The 25,234-nt window shown below is 44.9% G+C and overlaps 1 protein-coding gene across 5 annotated transcripts in view; it reads left to right on the top strand.

Annotated features, from left to right (window-relative positions):
• The window catches only part of GBF1 (golgi brefeldin A resistant guanine nucleotide exchange factor 1), a 4,751,435-nt gene that overhangs the window by 1,319,198 nt on the left and 3,407,003 nt on the right, over window positions 1-25,234 (top strand). For all 5 annotated transcript variants that reach the window (XM_044055999.1, XM_044056000.1, XM_044055998.1 and 2 more), the window contains exon 8: window positions 5,533-5,587. In XM_044055999.1, the coding sequence (XP_043911934.1) occupies window positions 5,533-5,587 (55 nt within the window). The remainder of the gene's footprint in view (window positions 1-5,532; window positions 5,588-25,234) is intronic.

Here is a 25,234-nt window from a genome sequence, read left to right as displayed (position 1 = left end):
GGCTTAAGATATAGCTTCACAATACAGTGTCACTCTACAGGCATCCTACATTCCGTCAGTACAAAATTGTGTGGTGGGGAAAATGAGCAGGACCAGGGCAGCCCCTCAAAATTGGAAACTAGATCCAGGGTCTTACAAGATTTGATCCATCTGTAGGGAGTTCCTTAAGTATACCTATTCGCCTACTCTCTGAACAATCAACTGGCAAAATTCTGTTACAGAACTCACTTTTAAGAAGGCCTGGAAGACTGATACCTTTTCTTTGTTTTAATAGGAATGTTCCTGCATGCCTTTCCATTCTTTCTGCTAATATCGAGGGTACTTCTGAAGATTCAGAAGAAATCCCCAAAGGTCAGTGTTATGACTTTTTTTGGCCCAAGCAGCTGTGATTCTTCCTTCATTGGTGATGGCCAGGGGCAGTTGCCACAAGCTTCTTCAGACTGGATCTACTCACAGAAGACCAAGGGTGTTTAATACACCTCTACATCAATCATCCTCACTTGACAGCATGGATGATAGGCTCTTAATTCCTTTTAGGCACCTGTTTTCTAAGGATGTGCAGCAGGTACTAATGGAGACAAGAAAGCCTGCTACTAGAAAATCATATATTAGTAAATGGAGTTGGCACCACGAACATAACCAGCGCACATTCAGTGCTCGTTGTTCCCTGGTTTTTCAATATTTGTGTGTTACTATCCTATGGCTTTTCTTTTCCTCTGTCAAGGTTCATTTATCAGCCATTTCAGCATGTCTCCTGATGGATCCTCCTGTTTCTATGCAGTCTTGTGTCATTGTCACTTCATAACCTGCTACCTCTTCTTCCTCTCAATTTTCCTGGTAAAATTAGACTTAATTGCCTTTTTTAGGCAAGGCTCAAAAGTCAAACCCACCCCCATAGACAGCACAAGGAACAAGAAACTAAGGGTAATGCTGCTAAACGTCAGAAATCTTAACCTCAAGATGCACGCACTCAAAGCTCTCCTCAGTATGGAGAACATCGATATCTGTGCAGTGACAGAAACCTGGTTCAAGGCTTCAGAGAGCACCCCAGCACTACCAGGCTATACCTTATATCATGCTTTTCAGCCCCAAATCCCGGACCGAACCACAAAAGGAGGGGGAGTTTCCATTTTTATCAAGGATATCCACACCTCCAGGTTAGTGGCATTGCACAAAGTATCGGAGACCATCCATGTGCAACTAACAGTGGGCAAGACTGCTTTTCAGTTTATAGCATCCTACAGACCACCCTCTCAAAGTCAGGAATCCCATTCGGCTTTCCTGAAAACATTGGAGAACATGAAGATCTCTCCGAACACCATTATATTGGGCGACTTCAACTACCCAAACATTGACTGGAAGCACTACTCAAGCCCCAGCACCTTAGCCCAAAGATTCCTGGAAATTATAAACTCAAATGCTATGGAACAACTAGTGACCACTCCCACAAGAGGGGACAACATACTAGACCTGATCATTACCAACATATGGGGACTCTGTGCTCCACACCAGACGTATGTCCCTCATTGGTAAGATCAGACCGTAAATTAATTTCAGTGGATGTCCACATCCCGACCCCACCCCCAGCCCAGAAAACCACAGTGAAAAACTTCTCAAAAGCGAACTTCTCGCTTCTCAAAACCGAAGTGGAATCCTTCAAGGCCCCAGGGCCAGTGGAAACTACAGCCCAAACTGCAGAATCCTATATAAATGCATTCTACAGACATCTCCAGGAATGCATGGATCATGCTATCCCAAACAAAACCAAGACCCAATCAGCCAAAGGCAGGCGTCCAGTCTGGTGGACCCCTGCCATAACTAAACTGTACAACAGAAGGAGGAAGCTACTACATGATAGAGCAAAATCCCTAATAGAGAAGGCATCTCTGATCACTACTAGCAAAAAATTACGATCCCTCATAAAATCCTCCAAGGCCAGCTTCAAGAGAAAAATTGCACAGGACACCAAAGACAATCATAAGGCTTTTTTCAGTTATGTTAGAAACCTGGGATGCAACTCCCAGACTTGTTCTGAGTTGATTCTAAACGACAAAAAATACACTGAACCCACAGACATCGCCAATATCCTGACAGACAGGTTCAGTGCAAACTTCTCCGCCCCCTCCCCCCCAAAAGAGCAAGTATCTATCCCGGCAGAGGGCTGCCTCCCAAACATCTCAGATGCTCAGGTGAAGGCTGCCCTCTCCAAAGCAAAAAAACACTGCTTCCATGGGACCAGATGGCGTCCCAGGTTGCGTCCTACATGAACTACAAGAGGAACTAATCCCTCAAATAAAACAGCTATACAATCTCAGCCTCACTACAGGATATGTGCCCACAGAATGGCGTACAGCAACAGTGGTCCCACTCCACAAAGGTGGAGCCTCTACGGACCCTGGAAACTATCGCCCCATAAGCCAGACTGGCTTAGTCTGCAAGGCTATGGAGAGGATCATCATGGAGCTCATAAACAAAGACATTGGGGACCTACAGACACTAGATCCTACCCAGTTCGGCTTTGTCAAGGGCAGATCCTGCCTTTTGAACCTGGTTGACTTCTTTGAAACAGTCACCAAAGCCATAGATGAAGGGAAGGAAGTCCACACAGCCTATCTGGACCTTGCAAAGGCATTTGACACAATACCCCACTCGGGCATCATAGATAAGCTATCCAGCTTAAATATAAACCCCTATGTCACAAGATGGGTCGCAAACTGGCTCAAAGACAGAACCCACAGAGTGAGAGTTGCTGGAGCCATGTCAGACTCAAATCCGGTCACAAGTGGCATCCCACAGCGTTCTGTCCTGGGACCACTCTTGTTCGGTATATACTTTTCCGAGGTACAGGCAAACGTGGGAGGACTATGGCTCACCAAGTTCGCAGACGACTGCAAACTGGGCGCCATAATCAACTCTCCAGCTGACACAAACATCCTTCAAAAAGGTCTCACAGAGACAGATAACTGGTGCCAGCGCCATGGTTTAAAGCTAAATGCCAAAAAATGTATAGTCATACCCTTTGGCAAAAACAATGTGCCCACAAATTACCACATAGGCGGAAACCCATTAAGTATAGAGAAAGTTATTAGGGACCTGGGGACCCAAGTTGATAGCAACCTCTCCTTTGAAAACCACATTGCCAAAGAGGTTAGAAAGACCTTCTACATAGCCCACCTCATCACGAAGGGTTTCACATCTAGATCGAGAGGTAATCGTGCCCCTTTATTCATCCCTCTTCAGGCCCATCATAGAATACAATGCCTCTTTTGGGATGTACCTTACCCGACACCTGCAGCAATTAGAAAGACCCGAAAAGTATCTCACCAAGAGGATCAAGGGTCACAAACAGATGCCATATGCTGCTCGGTTAAAAAAAAACTCCAGCTCTACTCAGTTGCATACCGCCTACTTCGAGGCGATCTATGCCTGACATACAAAGCTATGTCAAATCCAGAATTAATGGCCATGCTCCACCTCAGTAAATCTAAATCCCGTAGAGCCACATGCTCGAGGGACTTAAACCTCAGCACAGAAATAAATAGAACTTGCTGGAGGGACAGATTCATAACCCAGAGGCTCCCTTCGCTCTGGAATAGAATTCCAGTTCATGTGAGGCAGAGCACCTCACTGAATCTCTTCAAGAAGAATCTCGATAAGTGGATGGGGGATCATAGGTTTGTCCCAGGGATTTCTCCCGTGTCACTATTAGACAGAGGCACAGTAAACTAAACCTTAAAAAGGGCACAGTATACTCAAATCAAGGGGTGGCGTAAGCCATACAGAATCGGGCTAGGCTTATAATTGCCCCAGGGCAGATAGCCTAGTATGAACCTATGAACCTATAATGTTCTTAAAAGGAGTTTTGCATAAGAGGCTTCCTAGAAAAATGCTGCCCCTTCCATGGGATCTTAATTTTGTGTTAGAGAAACTAATACTTCCTCAATTTGAACCAGTTAATCTGGCTGACTTGAGGGTCTTTACATGGAAAACGGTTTTACTGATTGCTCTACCTCTGGAAGAAATGCATCTGAGTTGCAAGCTCTTCTGGTGAGTTCAACCCCATCTCATTTTCCACAGGGACAGGGTTTCTTTAAGAACTAGTCCTCCTTTTATGCCTGAAGTGGTTGGTATTCAAGCTTATTTTAAGCTAAACTATCCATCTCCCCGTTTTGTTTCCTGAACCTAAAAATGAGGGAGACGTAATTCTCCATACCTTTTATGTCCACAGATAACTCGTGTACCATCTTAACAGAACTATATCTTTGAGGTATTTGGGATCAATTGTTCATTTCTTGGGAAGGTAAGAAGTGACAACCTGTGTCAAAGCAGACTATTTCTAAATGATTGTCCAAGGATATTACCTTTTGTTATACTCACCATAAGTCTATTCCAGGTGGGGTTAAGGCCACACTCTACTAGGGCCTTGGCTTCATCTATGGTGTTTTGGAAAGGGTTAGATTTTAGAAGTATTCTAGAAGCAGCTACTTGGTTCTCTGTACACATTTTTACAAAGTACTATAAGCTTGATTCCTAATCTAGGTCTAGATCAAGTGTTTCTAGGACCATTTTCCAGGAGCAGACCCTTCTCATTCCACTTCCCAGATATAGTTAGCTATGATAATCTACCTGTATAGCCAAGGATGCTGCAACAGTCGTCAGTATGAAGAGTACAGTTGTGTAAATTGAACTTAACCAAAACAGTAGATGTTCTAATGATCACTGCTGCAGTAGCCACTCCCTCTTCCACCCCCTTGTTTTTTGGTGCGTTTTTTTTTTTATGCCAGGGTATGGAAATCTTTGTTAATGTTAACATTGTCCTTTCAGGTCTCAGCCTTCTCTTCCATCCTGGCAAGAAAGCTCTAAAGGCTTCACATCCATAGGTGTCTTTTAGTAGTCTTAGCTTGAGCTGCTTTACAGTTTGAGTATGTGGAAGGTACCCTGAAGCTTTGGAAGCTAGCCGGCTGTTTTATCCTTGGCAAGATATAACCCATATAGCTAAGGCTATTGTAACAGTGATTATTCAAACATCTACTTTTATGGTAAGTTCTACGTACACAACTATACTTTCCTGTTGTGCTAGTTCTCCATGATATTTATTTTTAATTGATCCATGTTTTTATTCTCTATGCTGCAATGCTCTCTTTATTTGTAGCACCAAACGTGGATTTTGTTTGAGAATCTCGTAATACTGCTTTTGTTGCTGCAGCAGAGGTTCTTGAAACAAGATTGTACATTAATGTGACATGGTACTGTATTTGTAAATATTTCACCATACTTTTCCTGTTATCTTGGCATTCAGAGAGTTTCCTGTTTTATTTTCTTTCTCAGTGTTGTAGTTAGATGAGACTAGCCACTTTCTCAGCTGGCTTTGAGAATGTGCATCATTTATTGACATCTTAAGACTATACTATTACTGAAAGTCAATTGGTCTGTTTCTCCTGTTACAGTAGGTTCATGTACAACTACTTTTCAAACTGGAAATAACTGCTTGCCTGTAAACTAACTTACTTTCTTCTATCATTCTTTGTACAGGTTACCACAATTTAAAGAAGAGGCAAAAGGGTATATGGGTGCTAATATGAAGAAGGTAAGCATGTGGTTAATGTACATTAGTGAAGCCTTTCTCCTATTCATCATTGCTGCCCCTATAAAAATGTTCCTGTTTTTCCATCTTTGCTTTACAAGATTGTGATGGGGAAGAGAGAGAGGCTTAAGCACCATTAGTGTGTTAAGATAGCCTGTGGTTCACTTAGGGCTGTCTAGACTTGCTTGCCACTAAAGACTCAACTCCACTTTGATCATAGAACTTAAAAGGAGCATCTGTTCATTCTTCACATTGTTGGTGTCAAGATTTTAATTCTTTGCTAGGTAACTTGCTAGCTCCTTAGAGAGGGATGAACCTCTGTCTTTTCCATAGGCAACACAGCTTTGATTAGTGGCCTGAGCCATGGAATCTGATAGTGAGAGACTGGAGTTGAGTAGCTGATGTTGGCTTGTCTGTCCTGGGAGTGGAGGGTATATTGACTACTTTGGCTTGTGATGGAGCCTGTGTGGTGTGGAAGGTTATGCAAGCAAAACCCTACCAAACAATCAGAATTTTAAACATTAGATGTTAAATTGCTGAAGGTTGGGTTTTAGAGCACTGTAGAAAACTGCCAAAATAGCCATGAATGATGGATTACCAGACACTTCAATTCTCAGCCTTCACATAAGAATGTGAGTGCTCCACTAAAGCAAACCAAATTCTTCCTGAAAAGGGTTTTTCATATGAATTGAGTGTGTTGTCTGGCCTTGCAGAATGGAGGGATTGGAGTGGCTTTGAGGTGGTTACATGATCAGGGACCAAAAGATGCTTAAAAAATTGTGCTGTATATCTTTCTGTAGTAATTGAACCATTTTTGAGTGCAACATTTTTGGAGTTTTCTGATTGTATATGAGTGTTGTTGATAGGGTTCTTGATATTGCCATATATTTTCCCCTAAGTATGATAGAATAGAACTAAAACAATTACATTTGTACTTTTTAAGTGAAGATTTCTAAGAACTAACTTTTTCCAATTACATTGATTTAAGTTTTTCAAATTTTGATTTTGTGTACATTAGTGAATTCATTTCATAAAGAAAACTTCCGAGTTATGTGCTGCCATGCTCTTTGTTTTCTGAGTCAGCTCCTTTTATCCAACTGTGTCGTTTTGTAATAGAATTTAATTTTTTATAAAGCATACAGAAGTTTATCAGAACTGTGAATTTGTCCCACTGCTTGCAGATGTTAGTGCATTTTCATTCTTTTTACCACTGTGTTTTTTGCAGTACTCAGTCAGCTTCTGCTGTGCAGTTTGTGTTTTCCTGTGCTTTATTCATTTTTATTCTTTAACTCAGGCTAATGCTTCTTTAATTTTGTGTAGCAGAACAAACTTTAGTGGCAGCATAGTTAGAAGCGCATTGTCTGCTCTTTACTTTTATTTTGTGCACTTCCCAAAGATTATAGGCTGCTCAAATGAGACCTTCTTTCAGGCATTATTTCTATTTCACCACCACCTGTTGATAGTGTTGTCACTAAACTCTGAGTACAAAGATGATGTTATAAAGTGAACTATGGTATGTTGCATCAGCTTTCGTTATTGCACTAATAGCATCTCTGTGGGTTCACTTTTTTGTCCTCGCCCATATGACTGATGTCAGTTTTTATTATGTCCTCAACTAATGGGTTTGGATCCAATCCTATGGATCCAACTCTGCCATTGCTAAAACATGCAACAACCAAACACTCTCGAGCTTCTCCATTACCCATAATGCACCAACACCAAGTACCTCAGAAATCGTTTGCCGCTTTATGCAAAAGATGTGGTGACTGTTACTCTCAAGCAGATCATGTTTAACTTAGCAATTTTGTGGTTCTTGTAAGTTAAAACCTTATTTTTCTCAGGTCCTTTCTACCCTTTACCTTTTTTGTTTTATAAATATTATCTCTACTTAATATTTTTCTTAATTCCGTACATTTTGAACCTTGAATACTATCACTAGCATTCCTTTCCCCTGCCACTACACTTAGCATAGATTATTTATTACTATTGTTGATAATTCTCTATGCTTTCTTTCCTCTTACAGACTAAATTTTTTTAAAGTACTATTTTTTGTTGATGGTGCATATACTGCCCTTTGTTTCTCATAACTATGGCAGAGAAAGGCCCAGCTGGGTTCAAGAAATGTCTCAAGTGTGGGCATAAAATTCCTGTATCTGATCCCCGCACTTTGTGTATATTGCCTTGATCCTCTTCATTTACAGGATGACTGCGATCTGTCATGGGATCTGAAGTAGTTACTTCATTTGCTCTGCAACCTGTGGGTATCGGATCCAACATCGGATCCGAGCCGGCAGCTTTCCAAGCTCCAAGATCCGAGCTTCTAGCTCCTCCCCCTACCCACAATCCCCTGCTACCAACCACATTACCTCAGATCATATTTTGCCGTGGCTGAAGAAGCTTCCTTTTGAAGAGCTCCTGGCTGGGTGAGATCGTTTGTGATTTATAACCTCTTCTAGAATTTAAAATCTTGTGTGTGTGGTATTAGCCCTTTTTCTATCCCTTTTTGTGCTAGTTTAATTTTTTTTGGTGCAGTTAATTAGCTTTTCTTTAATCACTCCCCCTCCCCCCTTAGCGTTTGTGTGTGTGAGTGCTAAGATGTCTGAAGGGCCTAAGGCCATTTTTTCTAAATGTACTGAGTGTGGCCACAAGCTTTCCCCAGCTGATGGCCACACTCAGTGCGTTTTGTGCCTGGGGGCAGCCCATCTATCAGAGACCTGCTAGATCTGTGCGGCCTTTAACCCCCGGGCACTTCGGGATAGGAAAAACAAGCTGATCCTGGCGGGAAAGCTCCCCCAGGAGTCAGCTTCTTCTTCCTCTCCCGTTCGGGCTCCGGCTGCCTCGGCACCCTCTGTTCCCTTAGCTCAACCCGGGACTCAACCTCCCTCTTCGGGTTTGAGCTCTGAGGAAACTATTGCCTCTTCTGCTAGGGAGAAGAGGCACAAGGATAAGGAGGGACATAGATCCCATAAAAGGCGGGCTGAATCTCACCCCTCGGCTCCGCCAGCTAAAGCAGCTAAGTCTCCCTCGAGGGTCTCCGGATCCTCCTCCTCTCGGCTCCGTTCGCCTAGCTTCTCGCCGGAGGAGGAGGATCGGTCTCCCTCGAGGTCATCGAGGCGGCCCTCCCGGCCCAACTCGACTACCTCTTCCAGGTCAACGAGAAGCATCTCCGAAGCGGATATGGCTCGGATGTTGCGTCGGTTCTTGCAGACCCAAATGCAGATGGGGGTGCTCTTTCCTCTCCCCCCCCCCCCTCTGGGGGGGAGTGCGGCCCCCATGTTTGCCCCGATCACTCCTTCTCCGACTCGTTTTCGGATCTCGGAGTCATCGGATCCAGGCCCCTTCGGACCCAGGGATTTGTCGGTGCCGATAGCGCTGATCTCTTCGCCGACTATGCCCTCAAGCTTGTCTGATCCGAGCTCTCGGGGCCGAGGGCTGAGCGTCGGATCCGAGGGAGTTGTGTCTTTGGAGCTGTTGGCTTCAGAGCGCACCTCTTTCTCGGCGCCGACTGCATCGGCTCTGACCCCGATCCCTTCCTCGAAGCCAAGGAGATTGCTCTCAGAGGCTGCCGAGGGAGATTCTCCTTCGGCTTTTGAGGTAGTGGAGAGGGTACTGTCGAGGTCCTCCAGGTCCCCGGTTCGGGCTTCGGATCCACCAGTACCCCCACTGTATGAGGGTCTGTCTTCCATCATCCGACCATCGGGGCAGCCTGCCCAAGCCCTCCAGCTAGTTCCCGTGGAGGAACAACAACCCGTGGACGAGCCCTCTTCGGATAGCCCCACCAAGGAGGTTCCTCGGAAACGTCGGTGTAAAAGGAGGCACCTGGACTCCCCCGAGCCCGTTACCACCGACACAGACTTAGATAATAGGGAGGGTTCCCCAAGATCACCCCCTGAAGATGTCTCCTTTGGAGACATCATGGAAATGTTGCATATTAGAGGGGGGTGGTCTGCCCAAAAACCTTCCCTTGATGAATCCGTGTTCCTGGAGGCGTTTGAGGCAGGCCCATCTACCTACTGGGTGTCCCCTCCAGCCGACCCCATGGTGGACTTACCACCAGGGCATGGAAGGAGCCCGACACCGTGGAGCCAATCCCTAGGCGTCCCAATAAAGTTCTAAGTCCCCCCACAGATACAGTCATGGGCCAAAGGAACCCCTGTTGATGCCATGTTGGTGGTGGCGGCCACCAAGAAAGAACTCGCTCAGGAGAGTTCTTTGGTCCACCCGCCAGATAAAGAATCTCGAGCGTTGGACCGGATTGGGAAGCAGATGTTTGCTTCAGTGACCTTTTCCATAAGGGCGCAGAACTATATGGCACATACCATCAGGCTACAGCGAGACTTGATCAAGGAATACGCTGCAGCCCCCCCGGAGTCCATGTCGGTCAGAGACAAGAATGTGTTTACGACACGAATGGCCACTCTGAAATCCATCTCTAATACGTCTATGCGGCTCCTGTCCCATGCTTCGGAGGGAGCCGCTAGAGCCAGAGGAGCAGGGGTCGTCTTAAGACGTCACACCTGGCTCCGTCTTTGCGACTTTGCAGATCCCTTCAAGGCGTCCTTCGCGAACGCCCCCTTTGACGGTTCTGCTCTTTTCGGCAAGACCGTTCACGATATGCTGGTCCAAAGCGAAAAGGACGGGAAGACGCTGTCTGCCGTCGGAGTCCGCTTCTCTAGTCCCCAAAGATCCTTCTCCAGGAATCAGAGGGGACAAAAGAAGCTGTGGTTCCGCAAGTCTCAGCAATCCCATCCAGCTGCGGACCACTCGTCCTCTAGAGGCAGAGGAGGACAAGGTGGACGCCGGCCCAGAGGCAGAGGGGGGGGCCGCGTAATTTCGGGTCTAGAGAACCTTTCTCGGACAGACCCACGCAACAGCCCTGAGGGCTTGCCCGACTGTCCCTCTCTGGAGGCAGTCGGGGGGTGGTTGACGGAGCACCTGTCAAACTGGGAGTCCCTTACAACGGATCGATGGGTGCTCCATATCATTTCCAGAGGTTATTCCATTCCATTCCTAAATCTTCCCCCCAAAATCAGATGTCTCCCCGATGTCCCACCCGATCAGAGGGAGGCAGCGGCTTCAGAGATTTTGAAGCTGCTAAGAGCGAGCCATCCAGCCCGTTCCCCCAGATCAGTCCGGATTGGGTTATTACTCAAGGTTCTTTTTGGTGCCAAAGAAAACTGGGGACCTCAGACCCATCTTAGACCTTTCCGCTCTGAACCTGTTCATACCCAAGGAAAAGTTCCGGATGGACACTCTCTTCAATCTATTCTCCCCCTGCTGTGGGAGAATGACTGGATGTGCTCCATAGACCTCAAGGATGTGTACTACCACATCTTGATGGACAGACGATCCAGGAGGTTTCTCCGCTTCCGGCTCGGAATTCAGGGATGTCCTTCAAGGATGCATCTGCAGTCCTAACAAATGGGTTGTCCTGTCGTCAGGCAGCCCTTCGGTCGGCCGGATTCCAAAGTCTGGGTCTGACCTCGGCTGGTGTCGCACTTCACCCGACGTCATAGCTGCAGTTCTTCGGGTATAAAGGCATCAGCCGACGCCATTTTCCTCCGTCTTTCTTGCCGCGTGGCGCCCAAAGCAGAAGCTGTTCGCAAGTGCTGGTCGGTCAGATCCAGAGATTACTACTACCGAATACTACTTCGAAGACTTCTAAAAAGCTAAGTACCCCGTTGGGGACTCTTTCTTGCCTCAGCCGATGTCAGAAAAAGTGAATAACTGTTTAACTTGTGGGAAACAAATACCTCATAAAGATTTCCACTCTTACTGCTTACCTTGTTTAGGCCCAGACCACGAAGTAGTATCTTGTCTAGCCTGTGCCTCTTTTAACCAACGGACGCTTAGACGTCGGTCGGAGTTTGCTGAGCAGTTTTTCGGCTCTGATTTTGCGTATATCATGACGTCGGATCCTCCGACTACACAAATTGCCAAAAAACGCAAAGAAAAGGACCGACACTCGCGGTCCGCGGTTTCGGCCGAAACCGCGGTTAAGCAAACCGTGAGTGTCTCTGTTTCAGCCGAAGCCGAGCAAGCGGTCCTTGCTTCAGCCGAATCCATGCCTTCTACCGAGGCCTCTTCTAGCCTAGTAGAATCGGCTTCAGAAATTCAACCTGCGGTTGCGGTTTCTCAGGAATTATCTGACACCATCCCCTTGGATATCTCAACTCCTGCACGTGGAGCTGCTAGGCCTCCGGCAGCCATGTCCATTAAGGCCTTTGCTAGGGCTAAAGCAGCTAAAGCTACAAAAACTGTGCCTACTAAGACCCCCTCTCACAGACCCAGCTCTAGTTCCCAAATGCTTTCCTTGGCAGAGGATCTTATTTCTTTAATCCGGGGATCCCAACCTCATCCAGACAGGGCCTCTCATCCACCTCCAGAGAAGAGGCCTAGAGCAGAGCCCCCTGAGCCAGTGTCCACAGATGATTCCTCTGATGATTCAGACAATACAGACCCTCCAGAGGCCCCTTATTCCCCTTACGAAGACTCTGATGCTGAAGAGTCCATCCCTTCTGCCTCTCCACCTGAGGAATTTTCCTTTGAGGAAACCTTGCATGCTATGAGGGAACAATTTCAATGGCAGGGCCAGGATTTTTCAGACTCCAGGAAAAGGCTTAGAACCTTTTTGCATTTACCACAACATAGGCCTTTAGCTATACCTCCAGTTCTGTCTGTTGTAGATGATGCATTTAATGACGCTTGTACTGCTCCTGATTCATTACCTCCGGCCCCTGCTAAGCCCGATAGGTACTACAGGGTCCCGGACACACATCACCATTTATACAAGGCTCCATTTGCAGATCCCGAGACTATATCCCAGGGGCCTAAGGCTGTAGCAAGTACCTCTGCTAAAAATCCCCTCCCCTCTGAAAGGGAATCCAGATCCTTAGAGAGATGGGGTAAAAAAGTTTACACTTGTGCTACTCTGTCAGCTAGGGCCTTGAACTGTCAATTTCATATGATACAATATCAAGAATATATGCTTGACCAGTTAACTAAAAAACTGTCCTCTGATGAACCTTTTGATAAGAAGTATGTTCAGGAAATGGTACATAACATTCAGCAAGTTAGTAACCATTCTTTAAAATGCGGCTATGATGCACTGGAGGCTTCCTTTAGATCAGCCATGACTGGCACAGTTATCAGAAGGCATGCATGATTGAAAGAGCAGGCCTTACCGGACCATGTCAAATCAAAACTGTTAGATGCTCCCATGGACAAGGCCAATTTATTTAGTTCTCCTGCACAACAGGTATTGAAGAAGATGGAGGAGAAGGCAAAATCTGTACAAACAGTGAAAGATTTCTTACAGGTCCAACCTCCAAGGTTTAGCAGGAACTGGCCCTCCAAAAATTGGTCCTTTCCAGACTCCTCGAAAGCACAGAGAGGCAGGAATAGGTGATCAAGAGGCAGAAACCAATCCAGGGGTGCCTACAGGGGACGCCAGTGGCAGGGTAACAACCAGCAAGGCGCAGACGCAGCCACCACCACTGCAACAGGACAATCACAGTGACTTGGCTCTGGCACCGCCTACCAGGGAACAACTACAAGCACCCTTAGGCGGAAGGCTAGCCTTATTCTCAATAAACTGGCATTATGTTACAAGAGACAAGTGGATTTTACAGACAATAGACCAAGGATACAGGTTCCACTTCCATACCCTACCAGGGAAGAGAGGAATGCCAAACCTACCTCCAAATCAAAAGACAGAAGCTCTAAAACAAATTTCTCAATTATTAAGGATGAGAGCTGTGGAAAGGGTACCATCTATGGAGCAAGGAAAGGGATTTTACTCCAGACTATTCCTGGTACCAAGAAAAGAGAACAAATGGAGGCCTATTCTCGACCTGTCCGCTTTAAACACATTTCTCATTGTTCCAAAATTCAAAATGCTGACTCTACAGCAGCTTCTTCCCATGCTGGGCAAGGAGTCTTGGCTGGTAACTCTAGATCTCAAGGAGGCATACCTGCCCGTCCCCATAAGACCAAATTGCAGAAGATACCTCAGATTTCTTGCAGGATCAGAGCATTATCAATTCTCAGCATTGCCCTTTGGCTTATCTACTGCGCCCAGAGTGTTCACGAAATGCCTGGCATCAGTAATTGCTCATTGCAGGCTACAGGGAATCCAAATTTATCCCTACCTGGACGATTGCCTGATACAAGCGGACAACAAAAACAAGCTAACAAACGACTTACAAAGAGTCATTTACCTGCTACAAGCCCTGGGATATACAGTGAATATAAAAAAGTCAAGGCAGATACCATCCCAAAGAATAACCTTTTTGGGTGCAGAACTGGACACATCAAAGCAAATGGCATTCCTAACTGCAGAAAAACAAGAGCAACTACCTCTCTACTTCTTGGCATTAGCAAAGCAGAACCATCTAACAGCAAGAAAAGTACTGCAAGCCCTGGGCTTCATGGCATCTTGCATAATACTGGTCCCTCATGCCAGACTGCATATGAGAAAGCTACAGTGGTACCTAAAGAATTTATGGTCTCAACACAAGCACAGCCTAGAAACCAAAATTCCAATAATCCCATGCCTGAAGCAAGAGTTTCTATGGTGGGCTCAGGCCTGTCAGTCAAACACAGGATTGCTCTTCAACAGCATTCAACCAAGCCAAACCATCACGACGGACGCCTCAGACCTCGGTTGGGGGGCCCACATGCAGGACAGGTGCATACAAGGCTTATGGGCTCAAGACCAGCTGCACCTACACATAAATCTAAAGAAAATGCTGGCAGTAAAATTGGCAATCCAGACATTCAGACCATTTCTCCAGGAAGGTCAGTTGATGATAAGGACAGACAATACAACAGTAATGTGGTACATCAACAAACAGAGAGGCACACATTCATACCCTCTATGCCGGATGGCACTGGACCTATGGAATGTGGCTCTGAGCTGCAACATTCAGTTACAAGCAATGTTTGTACCGGGAAAAGAAAACATTCTAGCAGACATATTAAGCAGGACTACCTCAGATGCTCACGAATGGATGCTGCATCCGGACATCTTCAAAGACATCACAAGAAAATGGGGACTCCCAGAAATAGACTTATTTGCATCCCCACGCAATCACCAGCTAAAGAAATTCTGCACAAGGACGTACCACCCACTTGCTTGGAGGGGTGGACTCCCTATCTTTCAGTTGGAAAAACCTGACAGCATATGCATTCCCACCACTTCCTTTGATGCACAAGGTGCTATTGAAGATCAAAGAGGACCGTCCAAGGATCATTCTGATAGCTCCAGACTGGCCAAGACAACATTGGTACCCATTACTATGGAGCATGTCTCGGGAACAAATATGGACACTACCCCTGGTTCCATTGCTGTTAACACAGAACAACTACAACATCCTGCATCCAAGCCTGAAAACTCTGCAGCTGACTGCCTGGAACATTACATAAAATCAATTAACCCAAATTTATCACAAAGGATTAAAGACATTATCCTTGAGGCTCGCAGACCCTCAACAAGGAAAAATTATGCAGCAAAATGGAAAAGATATCTCATTTGGAGTACGGCAAGGGGAGATGATGTGTCACAGGCAAACATAGCCAGCATCCTGGAATACTTGGCAGAGCTCTTCCACACAGGCCTGTCCTATTCTTCCATCAAGATACATGCATCAGCTATTTCTGCAGAATACAGCTCGGATCCTCCTGTCTTCTCACATCCTCTGCTCAGACAGTTTCTGAGAGGAATTAAAAATGTAAAACCTCCTAGGAAACCACCATTGCCAGCATGGGACTTGAACTTTGTGCTAGAAAAATTGACACTTCCTCCTTTCGAACCAGCAGCAACAGCAGAATTACAATACTTATCATGGAAGACTGCTTTCCTGCTGGCAATCACTTCAGCAAGAAGGGTATCTGAACTACAGGCATTAATGGCAGTGCAACCCTTCCTGATCTTCCATCAAGATAGAGTGTCCATGAGAACAAATCCTACATTTATGCCTAAGGTGGTATCCAGAGTATCTTTAAATCAGGCTATCCACCTACCTACATTCTTCCCCAACCCACAGAACAGGGGAGAAAGACTGTTGCATACCTTGGATGTACATAGACAGTTACGCTACTACCTGGACAGGACCAAGGGCAATAGAAAAACTGACCAGCTACTGGTAGCATATGCAACAGGAAGGGAAGGAAAAGCAATTTCAAAACAGACAATCTCCAAGTGGATAGGAAATTGCATTAGATTTTGTTACTCCTACCATGGAAAGAAAACTCCAGAGAACATCAGGCCTCACTCTACAAGGGCTACAGCCACTACCACAGCTTTCTTACGAGGAGTGGCTACCAAGGACATTATAGAGGCTGCTACTTGGACCTCCGTGCATACATTTGCCAAGCATTATAACTTACCTTTATACTCTAGATCCCGAGCAGGGTTTGCCACTGCTGTTTTGCAAGGGATCCTAACTACACCATAATTTCTTCTTCCTTCTCCCCTAGTTTAGCTATGGTATTCTACCCATTTGTTAGGACTGCAGATGCATCCTTGAAGGACATAGTACAGTTTTGTACCTACCATAAATGTAGATGTCCGATAGGAATGCATCTGCAGTCAGGATTACCCACCCGCCTTCCCCTCTGTGGTACTCCTAGGGTATTTGCCCATCTTATAGCTAGCTGGGGGGGATCTATTATGGTGTATTTGTTTATATATATGTACATACATGCTTATTTTTTGTGTTTGCTCTCTACTATTTGGAAACATTGGCATTTATCCAAATTTAGCCTTCCAAGAGGGCACCTGGCATCTGGGGCAAGAAACACTGAGGAAAATGGCGTCGGCTGATGCCTTTATACCCGAAGAACTGCAGCTATGACGTCGGGTGAAGTGCGACACCAGCCGAGGCCAGACCCAGACTTTGGAATCCGGCCGACCGAAGGGCTGCCTGATGACAGGACAACCCATTTGTTAGGACAGCAGATGCATTCCTATCGGACATCTACATTTATGGTAGGTACAAAACTGTACTTTCTTCCATTTGGCCTCACCTCAGCCCCCAGAGTGTTCACCAAGGTCATGGCGGTGGTTGCAGCCCACCTGAGATTTCAGGGCATTCAGGTCTTCCCATACCTAGACGACTGGCTCCTTACCGCGACCAACAGGCATCAGCTCTCTGTGGCGAGAGATTACGCACTGACTCTAGCCCACAACCTAGGCATTTCAGTGAACCGGCAGAAGTCCTGCCTGTGCCCCACTCGAGCCCTGGAATTCATAGGGGCCAGGTTGGATACTCAAATCTCCCGAGCTACTCTAACGTCAGTCAGACTGAACAGCTTGTCGTATCAGGTGTTAGCCCTTCTTCGGAGTCCTACTCCTCCAACGGAGTTAGTCCTGAGGGCACTGGGGTCTATGTCAGCAGCGATCGGTCTTTCCCTCCATGCCCGTCTGTGAATGCGAATATTACAATGGACCCTTCAAGTCCAATGGTCCCTCTTGTTCCACCCATTGAACACGCCGATACCGCTGAGCAGAGTTTGCAGGGACTCCCTTTTTGGTGGTTACATGCGCGGGAACTCAGAGAAGGGATTCCTTTTGTGATTCCCCCGGTCGAAGCCACGTTGACCACGGACGCTTCTCGCCTCGGGTGGGGGGGGGCATTGTTCAGGCAGATCCGTTCAAGGCACGTGGACTTCCCTAGAGACTGCATTGCATATCAATGTCCTAGAGATGAGGGCGGTGCTTTTGGCGTTTCAAGCTCTCCATGACCTTCTTCCCCTGGGGACTATTGCGATCCAGATAGACAAACATGTCAGTAGTCTGGTATGTAAACAAACAGGGAGGAACCAGATCCTATCCCCTGTGTCGAGAGGCCATGAGAGTTTGGGAATGGGCGATCTCCACCAACTGCTTTCTGGTAGCAACGCACATCCCGGGACGGTCCAACATATTAGCGGACAAGCTAAGTCGGGTACTTCTCACTCCGTACGAGTGGTCTCTGAATCCATCTGTTGCGAAGCCGATCTTCCACAAATGGGGTCGGCCTCGCTGCAATCTTTTTGCTTCTCCTTTAAACACAAAATGCAGCGAGTACTTTGCAATAATTCCCCCCAGAGGGGAGACCCCCAGAGACGCTCTAGTCCATGCTTGGCCTCCCGGGCTCCTTTATGCTTATCCCCCCCTTCCACTCATGATGAAATTCATTCAGAAAGCCTGTCGGTTGGGGAGCAGAGTTATCCTCATAGCCCCATTCTGGCCTCGACAGATCTGGTTCCCTTTTCTGCGGTCTCACAGTGTGGCTCCTCCATGGATTCTGGATCCCAGTCCAGATCTGATCTCGCATCCCGAGGGTTGCCCAACCTCGAACCTGGTCAACCTCAAGCTTGCAGCTTGGCTGATCCAGTTCCAATAATGGCTAGGACTCCCGGTATCTCATCTCCCGTTAAGGCCATTCTGGTTGCGGCTCATAAGCCGTCTACCAGAAAACTTTACAACAGTAAATGGAAACGTTTTTTCCATTTGGGCCAAAGACAAGGGCTTGGACCCATTTACTGTCCCTGTTCCGACCATTCTGGACTTCCTCTCGTTGATTTTTCAGAAGGGAGCAAGTGCTTCTACGGTTAAGGTGCAATTGGCGGCCGTCTCCCATTTTCATGTGGGGGACGGCATAGGTTCCTTAGCATCTACAAAGTTGTGCAAAACCTTCTTACGAAGCATCTTTCTTTTAAATCCACCTGTAAAGTCTGTGGTTCCCCCATGGGATCTCACTCGAGTCTTGCAAGCCTTGACGAGTCCACTTTTCGAACCTGCGGCCTCGGTTCCGTTGAAGTTCTTGTCATGGAAAACGGCCTTCTTAGTGGCTATTACTTCGGCCAAAAGGGTTTCAGAACTGCAAGCCTTGTGTATGAAACCCCCTTATCTTATCTTTCACAAAGATAGAGTGTCCCTCAGGACTAACCCGTCTTTCCTGCCTAAGGTTGCTTCAGAAGCAAATATAAATCAATCGATAAATCTACCAGTGTTTTTTCCAAAATTTCAGAACAAGGGAGAATACACATTGCACAAATTGGATGTACACAGACAGCTGCGTTTCTACTTGCATAGAACTAGAAAGTTTCGCGAGTTGGACCACTTGTTTGTCTTTATGCAAAATCAGCCATGGGCAAAGCCATTTCCAAAGTGACTGTAGCAAATTGGATCGGTCACTGTATTATTCAGGGGTACATATCGTCTGGCAAGCCAGCCCCGGTTGGTATCCGTGCTCATTCTACAAGATCTGTAGCCACCTCAACAGCTTTTTGGTCTAGGGTTCCAGTGGACGACATATGTTCAGCAGCTACTTGGTCCTCTTCTCATACGTTCATTTCTCATTGTAAACTAGATGTGATTTCGAGGAGTAGGGCTTCTTTTGGCTCCGCGGTGCTTCTGAATATCCTTCCGTAAGGACCACCCAGGTTCTTATAAGGTAGTTGGGGACTCTGTCCCACAGGTTGCAGAGCAAATGAAGTAACTACTTCAGATAAAGAAGTTATGTACTCACCATAACTTTCCATCTGAGTAGGTACTTCATTTGTCTGCAACCGACCCCCCCTGCCATCCCCTGAACCTTTCGGGATTTTCTGATCACCTTTAGAGTTGATTTTTGTGTTACCAGGTTGGTGAGGCAAAAAAAAAACGATCTGAGGTAATATGGTTGGTAGCAGGGGATTATGGGTAGGGGGGAGGAGCTCGGATCTTGGAGCTTGGAAAGCTGCCGGCTCGGATACGAGGTCGGATCCGATACCCACAGGTTGCAGACAAATGAAGTACCTACTCGGATGGAACGTTATGGTGAGTACATAACTTCTTTTTTAACCCCAGGGCACTTGATGAGAAAAAAAATAAATTGATACTCAAGGGTTTGCTTCCTTATGCATTCAGAGAGGCTTTATAATGAGCCAAGTTGCTGAAACCTAAAGACTCAAGATCTCCTTATCCGGGTCCATCTACTACTTCCTCCAAGACCTCAGAGCATCCAAGGAAGAGACCTTAATCGAGTCTGACCTCATAATCAGAACCTAATAAGAAAAAGAAAAAAAATTATCAGATCCGACTTCAACATCGGATCTTAAGAAGAAAGAAAATCAGATAAAACTTCTTCGGATCCTTTGAAAAAGTTACTGGAGCCGATCACTTCTTCCATCATTAATTCCCTGCCAAGAACTAAATATTCTGCTCCAGTGAACCCCGTACTTTCCAGGGTCCCCTCACCCTTTTGGAAAAGACCCAGATCCCATCTCTAATTTCCACCCGCTTTTCGAGGAGTCTAACAGAAGAAGATGTGGAAGGAATGGTTCATAGGTGTGTACTAGGCTAATGGCCCTAGGGCTTTTATAAGCCTAGCCATAGGATTACCCTGGCATTGTGCTACCTGACCTGGTGCAGAGTCAGATGGTGCCTTACCAGCTCCTACACCTTCTGGTCAGGAGATTCACTTTTCTTCCACACCCCCTTTACCAGTTCCTCCTCTGACTCCTATTGCTGTCTGAGTCCTTGGATCCGAGCTGGCTAGCACTGACTCTGATCTGAGGATAGCATTATCCTCAGATCCGAAGTTCATTGGTGCAAGTTGGATCAGCTTCCCTGTTGGATCCAAGGTGTTGGAGTCTACTGTGAAGTTTTCGGACCTGTCACTACGCCTTGGAGCCTTGGCATGGGTTAGCTCAACTCCAGCTTCTACCTAGGGTAGGATTGCGTTTGGAGCAGGGAAGGGACAGTGGCCCAAAAGCTTGCCTTTTCATATCTGAGGTCCTCTCTCTCTGGTGAAGTTTTCCTTTGAGGCTATGGAGAGAGCATTGTCTGCTTAAGAAACCTAGACTGATTCTACCCCCTCAGGTCTATATTCTACAACTCTGATATCTCTGCGCTTGAAATCTCATCGCTCTTTTCCACAGGAATAGCTATGACTTCTTTTGATACCTCCCCAGAACATCCCACTGAGGAGGTCCCTAAGATGATGATGTGTAAGAGGAAGCACTTTGACTCCACAAAGGAGTCTTATCACAGAAGATACAGACTTTGATGAAAGTGAAGGATCTCCATGGTCACCTCCTGAAGATGTTTCATTTGGAGACATCCTTGAAATCCTTAAGCAGGGTGATGGCTGGACACCCACCATCCCTTCATCTGAGGAGCCTGTATTCCTGGTGGCTTTCGGTACTGGCCTGTCTACCTACTGGGTAACTCAGCCTGCCAACAAGCTCATTGAGTTCTCTCGGTGGGTGTGGAAGGAGCCTGATACTATTGAACCTATTTCTCAGAGACTAGATAAAGTTATGGCACCACCTATGGATAAACAGTTTTGGGAAAAGGGGTGTCTGTTGATGCCATTGTCATGGTAGCGGCCACTAAAAAGGAACTTGCCAATTTGAGTTCCACTGTTCATCCCCTGTACAGGGATGGACAGATTTGGGAAAGCATGTCTATGCTTCTGCAACCTTCACCTTAATGTCACCGAATTATGTGGCATATTTCATCAGAATGCAGAGGTATTAGATTAGAGAGCTCTCATATTGTCTCTCAGGATCTGTTTCTGAAGAAGTGCAGTCCTCCATAACCTCTCAGTTGGTTACCCTGCAATCTGTTTCCAGTTCTTCCATGGCGCTCATTTTGCACGTAGTCAAAGGAACCTCAAAGGAAGTGAGTTCAGGCATTTCTATTGGGAGTTATGCCTATATGCTCTTTTTTTCCAACATTTTTATTAAATTTCCACATATGACAAAGGCAATCTTACATTTATATAAATGAAAAACATACAAAATGATATCCCTTTAGTTGCAAACAGTTTACATCATAGACACCATTGAAACAACTGTAGTTGTAAACATTATAAATCACTTGTAAACCTTCCAGTCATCGTCAGTTAAGCATTATATAGCTCATTCACATCCTGCCTCTTAAACCTCGTTCCTGCTCTGCATGTACTGTTCCCACAGTTCCCATTTTTTCTATGTAGTTTGCTCCTTCCCTTTTCTAAAGATCCCAATCCCAGTTGTTTTATCTCTGTTACTATATTCACTCCTTCTAGTAAAGTTGGTCTAGACTTTGATTTCCATTTTCTAGTGATTGCTTTTTTGGCAGCCACCATAATTAGACTTAGCAAGACTTTTTACTATGTCTAGGCAATTCTGATTCTGTAGCATAACTCAAAAAAAAAATCCTCTCCCCAGTCAGTCCAATCCACTCCCTCAGCATCTGCAACAGAGTGGTTTGCAGGGAGTCGGCCAGCTCATCACACCTCCAAAAAATATGTTCCCATCTACCTTTTTCTTGCCCGTCACACCTCCAACACTTGCTGTCCACCTGAGGAAAAATTCTTTGGAGTCTGCTTGGGGTATAAAAATAGGGTCTATATTAGATCACTGAACGCTTAAAAAAGTGAACAGTGATTAATCGACCCTGTGTAAGTGAAAGCTGACAATTTTGAACTGTCAGAACAGCGATTTTTTTTTTTCCTAGGGGAAAAAATCACTGTTCCAACAAAAAAGAAAAAAAATAAAACACTTTAAACATTGCATTAAGTGGGGGGCTTTGCCCCCCACCCCCTACTTAAATATACCAACTCCGAAACCGCACTACAGTGCTGAAAACGGCAAAGTAACGAAGCGGCCAAGCAAATTCTTTCCCAAGGAAAGAATTTGCATAAAAGCCGCTTCGATATTTTGCCGTTTCAGGCTTTTGAGTTCGACCAAGACGCATTCGAAAGAATGCGTCTTCGGTGTTCTAATAGGGAACCTAAAAATACCTATGTAAACATTTCCAGGCAGAGATCCTAAATCTTCTACACGTTGTTGCATATTTGGGAGATATACATATATCCCCCTATTGTCTTTTTGTGAATTGCTTATCTAAACTCTCTTCCCAATCCTTTCTAAGCTCCTCTGATTGATTCTTATAATTATCATGCAGTATTTTATATGCTTTACGAATTATTCCTTTTTTAATGGCAGCTTCTGTTCTACATTCTATTAAAACTCTACCAGTGCTGATCTTTCATTTAGGAACCCCCTATTTCTTTCCCTTTGTCTATACTCTGATAACAATCCTTGATAGGGAAGGCAATCTTTAACCTGCAGTCCAAATCAATTTTTGGCCTCTTCCCATTTTATTACCTTTCCCATTCTAGTTATTTGTTCCCTATTCCTTGGTTCCTTTGCCAGTTTTCTCCAATAAATTCCAGCCCCCTATTGTCTGTATCCCTGACCACAGTCAACCCTATTGGCAAAATCTCTTCTCCATTCTCATGCTGGTTTGGTTCTTAGAATACTCCCTGCTATTTTATGAATATAATAGTCTGCAAGATTTTGTTTTTTCTTCTTAAGAGTCTGTATCCAAAATCCCAATCTCTCCGTATTTCTTGAGCTTTCTCCCTGCGTCAGCATCATCCCTTTCCAGTTTGAATCTTAGTTTTCTGCCTGTGCTGTGTATAAGAGCCTTAGCTGTGTTGCTCTAAAGTACCCCCTCAAATTAGGTAATCCTAGTCCATCTCATTCTGTTGGTCGAATCAGCTTATCCCACGTGACCCTTGTTGTCTTCCCTTCCCAGATAAAAGTCCTTCTACTCTTTAGTTGCTATCCACAACTTCTCTTCTGGTTGATAGAAGTATGCCTAACCTGTGTATAAGACTAAAGGGACTAAAACATTTTAATGACTTGTGTTTCTTCGTATTCCCATATCCATATAACAAAACTTGCAGTTTTTCAATTTTTGTATTATCTTCTGTTTAGTCTCTTCCCACATATACTTAGCTGCCGCCACAGAGTCCTTTCTAATCCATACTCCTAAATACTTTATTTTATCATTTCCCCATAAGTGTGGGTCTTATTGGACTAGTTTGTGTGTGGGTACATAATTTACCGCTACTGGCTTTGTTTTAGCTTCATTAATTTTGTATCCAGAGAAGATTTGAAATTGTCTTAAAATGTTCCACAACACTGTAATGTCCCTTTCTGGTTTTGTCATGTATGAAATAATGTCATCTACAAATAGAGCCAGCTTTTCCTGACTACCATACCAGTTACATCTTTGAATTTCTGAGTCCCTTATTTTCTTTGCCAGTGGTTCTAAATATAATGCAAACAAAGGGGAAAGCAGACAACCCTGCCTGGTTCCTCTACTTGAGCAGAAATTATTGAAGAGGACCCCACGCAGTTTAATTTACGCCTCCGATCCCTCATATATTCTTCTAATCACCCTTATAATTGTATCAGGGAAAGCAAATGCTTCTATTGCCCTGTTCAAGAAGTCCCAGTCTACTCTGCCAAATGCTTTGTCTGCATCAAGACCCACAGTAAAAGTGGTATTTTCTTACATTCTGCTTCCCTCTGAATCATCAATGTTGTGTTAATATTGTCACCTCTCCAGAAAACTACACTGATCCATATCTATCAATTTTGGTATCACTTTTGCCATTCTTTTTTAGCCGTTATAGACATAAACACATTATAGTCATGGTTTAGTAGTGAAATGGACCAGTATAAAGCCTGGATTCGATGGATCTTTACCCTCTTTAGGTCTTACCCTTACCACTGCCGTCTTCCAGGATACTAAAACTTCTCCTCCTCTTAAAATACTGTTAAACAAAACCTACCAGATCTTTATCAGTTTTTTTCCCTCCTACCTTCAAAACTTCCACAGGAATACTATCTAATCCCGGGACCTTCCTGTAAATTGGTTATACATAGCCATTTTTATCTCATCCCTTCCTGTTAGTAATTTCGCCTCATCTACCTCTAACGTTGGTATATTTAATTCTTCCATAAACATTTCCATTTGTACCTTTTCTTGATTTCCATATTTCTCTGCTTTATACAAACTTTCATAACATTTCTGAAGTATTTCTAATACTTCTGCAGGGTCCCTTTCCACTTTTTGTTGCCTGAGTTGTTGTGCTAAAAGTTTTTGTGCTCTAGAATTATTATCAAAAAACAGTTGCTTAACAGTAGTCTTTCTAAACTCATGCATATTATTGAGGTAATCCCTTATTTTCTGTTTAGCATTCTGCAGTTGCTCCTTTTCTTGTTCTAAGAGATTCCCCCTATTTTGCAATACTTTAACATTTGCCAATCCCTCTAAATAATTATTGTTAATGTTTAGCCATATCTCCCTTTCTTTTATATCCAAACTAGTTTAAACTCCACTTTAATTTTATCCCACTCCTTAGCTATGTTTTCAGAAGACAAGTCTGTCTTCTCTAGTAGCTCCAGATTTAATTCCACAATCCATTCTTTAAATTCTCTTTTCAACCAGTAGGTGGGAAAGCTCCAGTGTCTTATTTTCATTTCATTACCTTATATTTTTATTTTGGTTATTATTGGTGTTGATCTGAAATAGTTACTGGGTGCGTTTCAAGACCTTCAGTTAAATGCACGTTACCAGTGTAATCCTCCTCCTTGGCCAGTAGCCCCTTAGTACTGTGCATCTTCCGTTATTGTCTTTTTTTTTCCATCTTCTATCACTGTTGGAGCTCCTCTTGCAATTAATGTAAGTACTCCTCTTTTCTTTTGCCCCAAATATTCAGCTGAATAACCATCCTGAAAACCTTTCTTTACCAAATTCACAAGTTCATTTCTTTCCAGGTGTGTCTCCTGTACCATAGCTATTTGCACTCTACATTTTTAATATAGTTCACTACT

Source organism: Protopterus annectens, chromosome 14.part0 (assembly GCF_019279795.1).
Source record: "Protopterus annectens isolate FY-2018-M chromosome 14.part0, PAN1.0, whole genome shotgun sequence".
In the NCBI taxonomy this organism is placed as follows: Eukaryota; Metazoa; Chordata; order Ceratodontiformes; family Protopteridae; genus Protopterus; species Protopterus annectens.
Note: the sequence above shows the minus strand (reverse complement) of the source record. Positions and strands in the feature narration are given on the sequence as shown.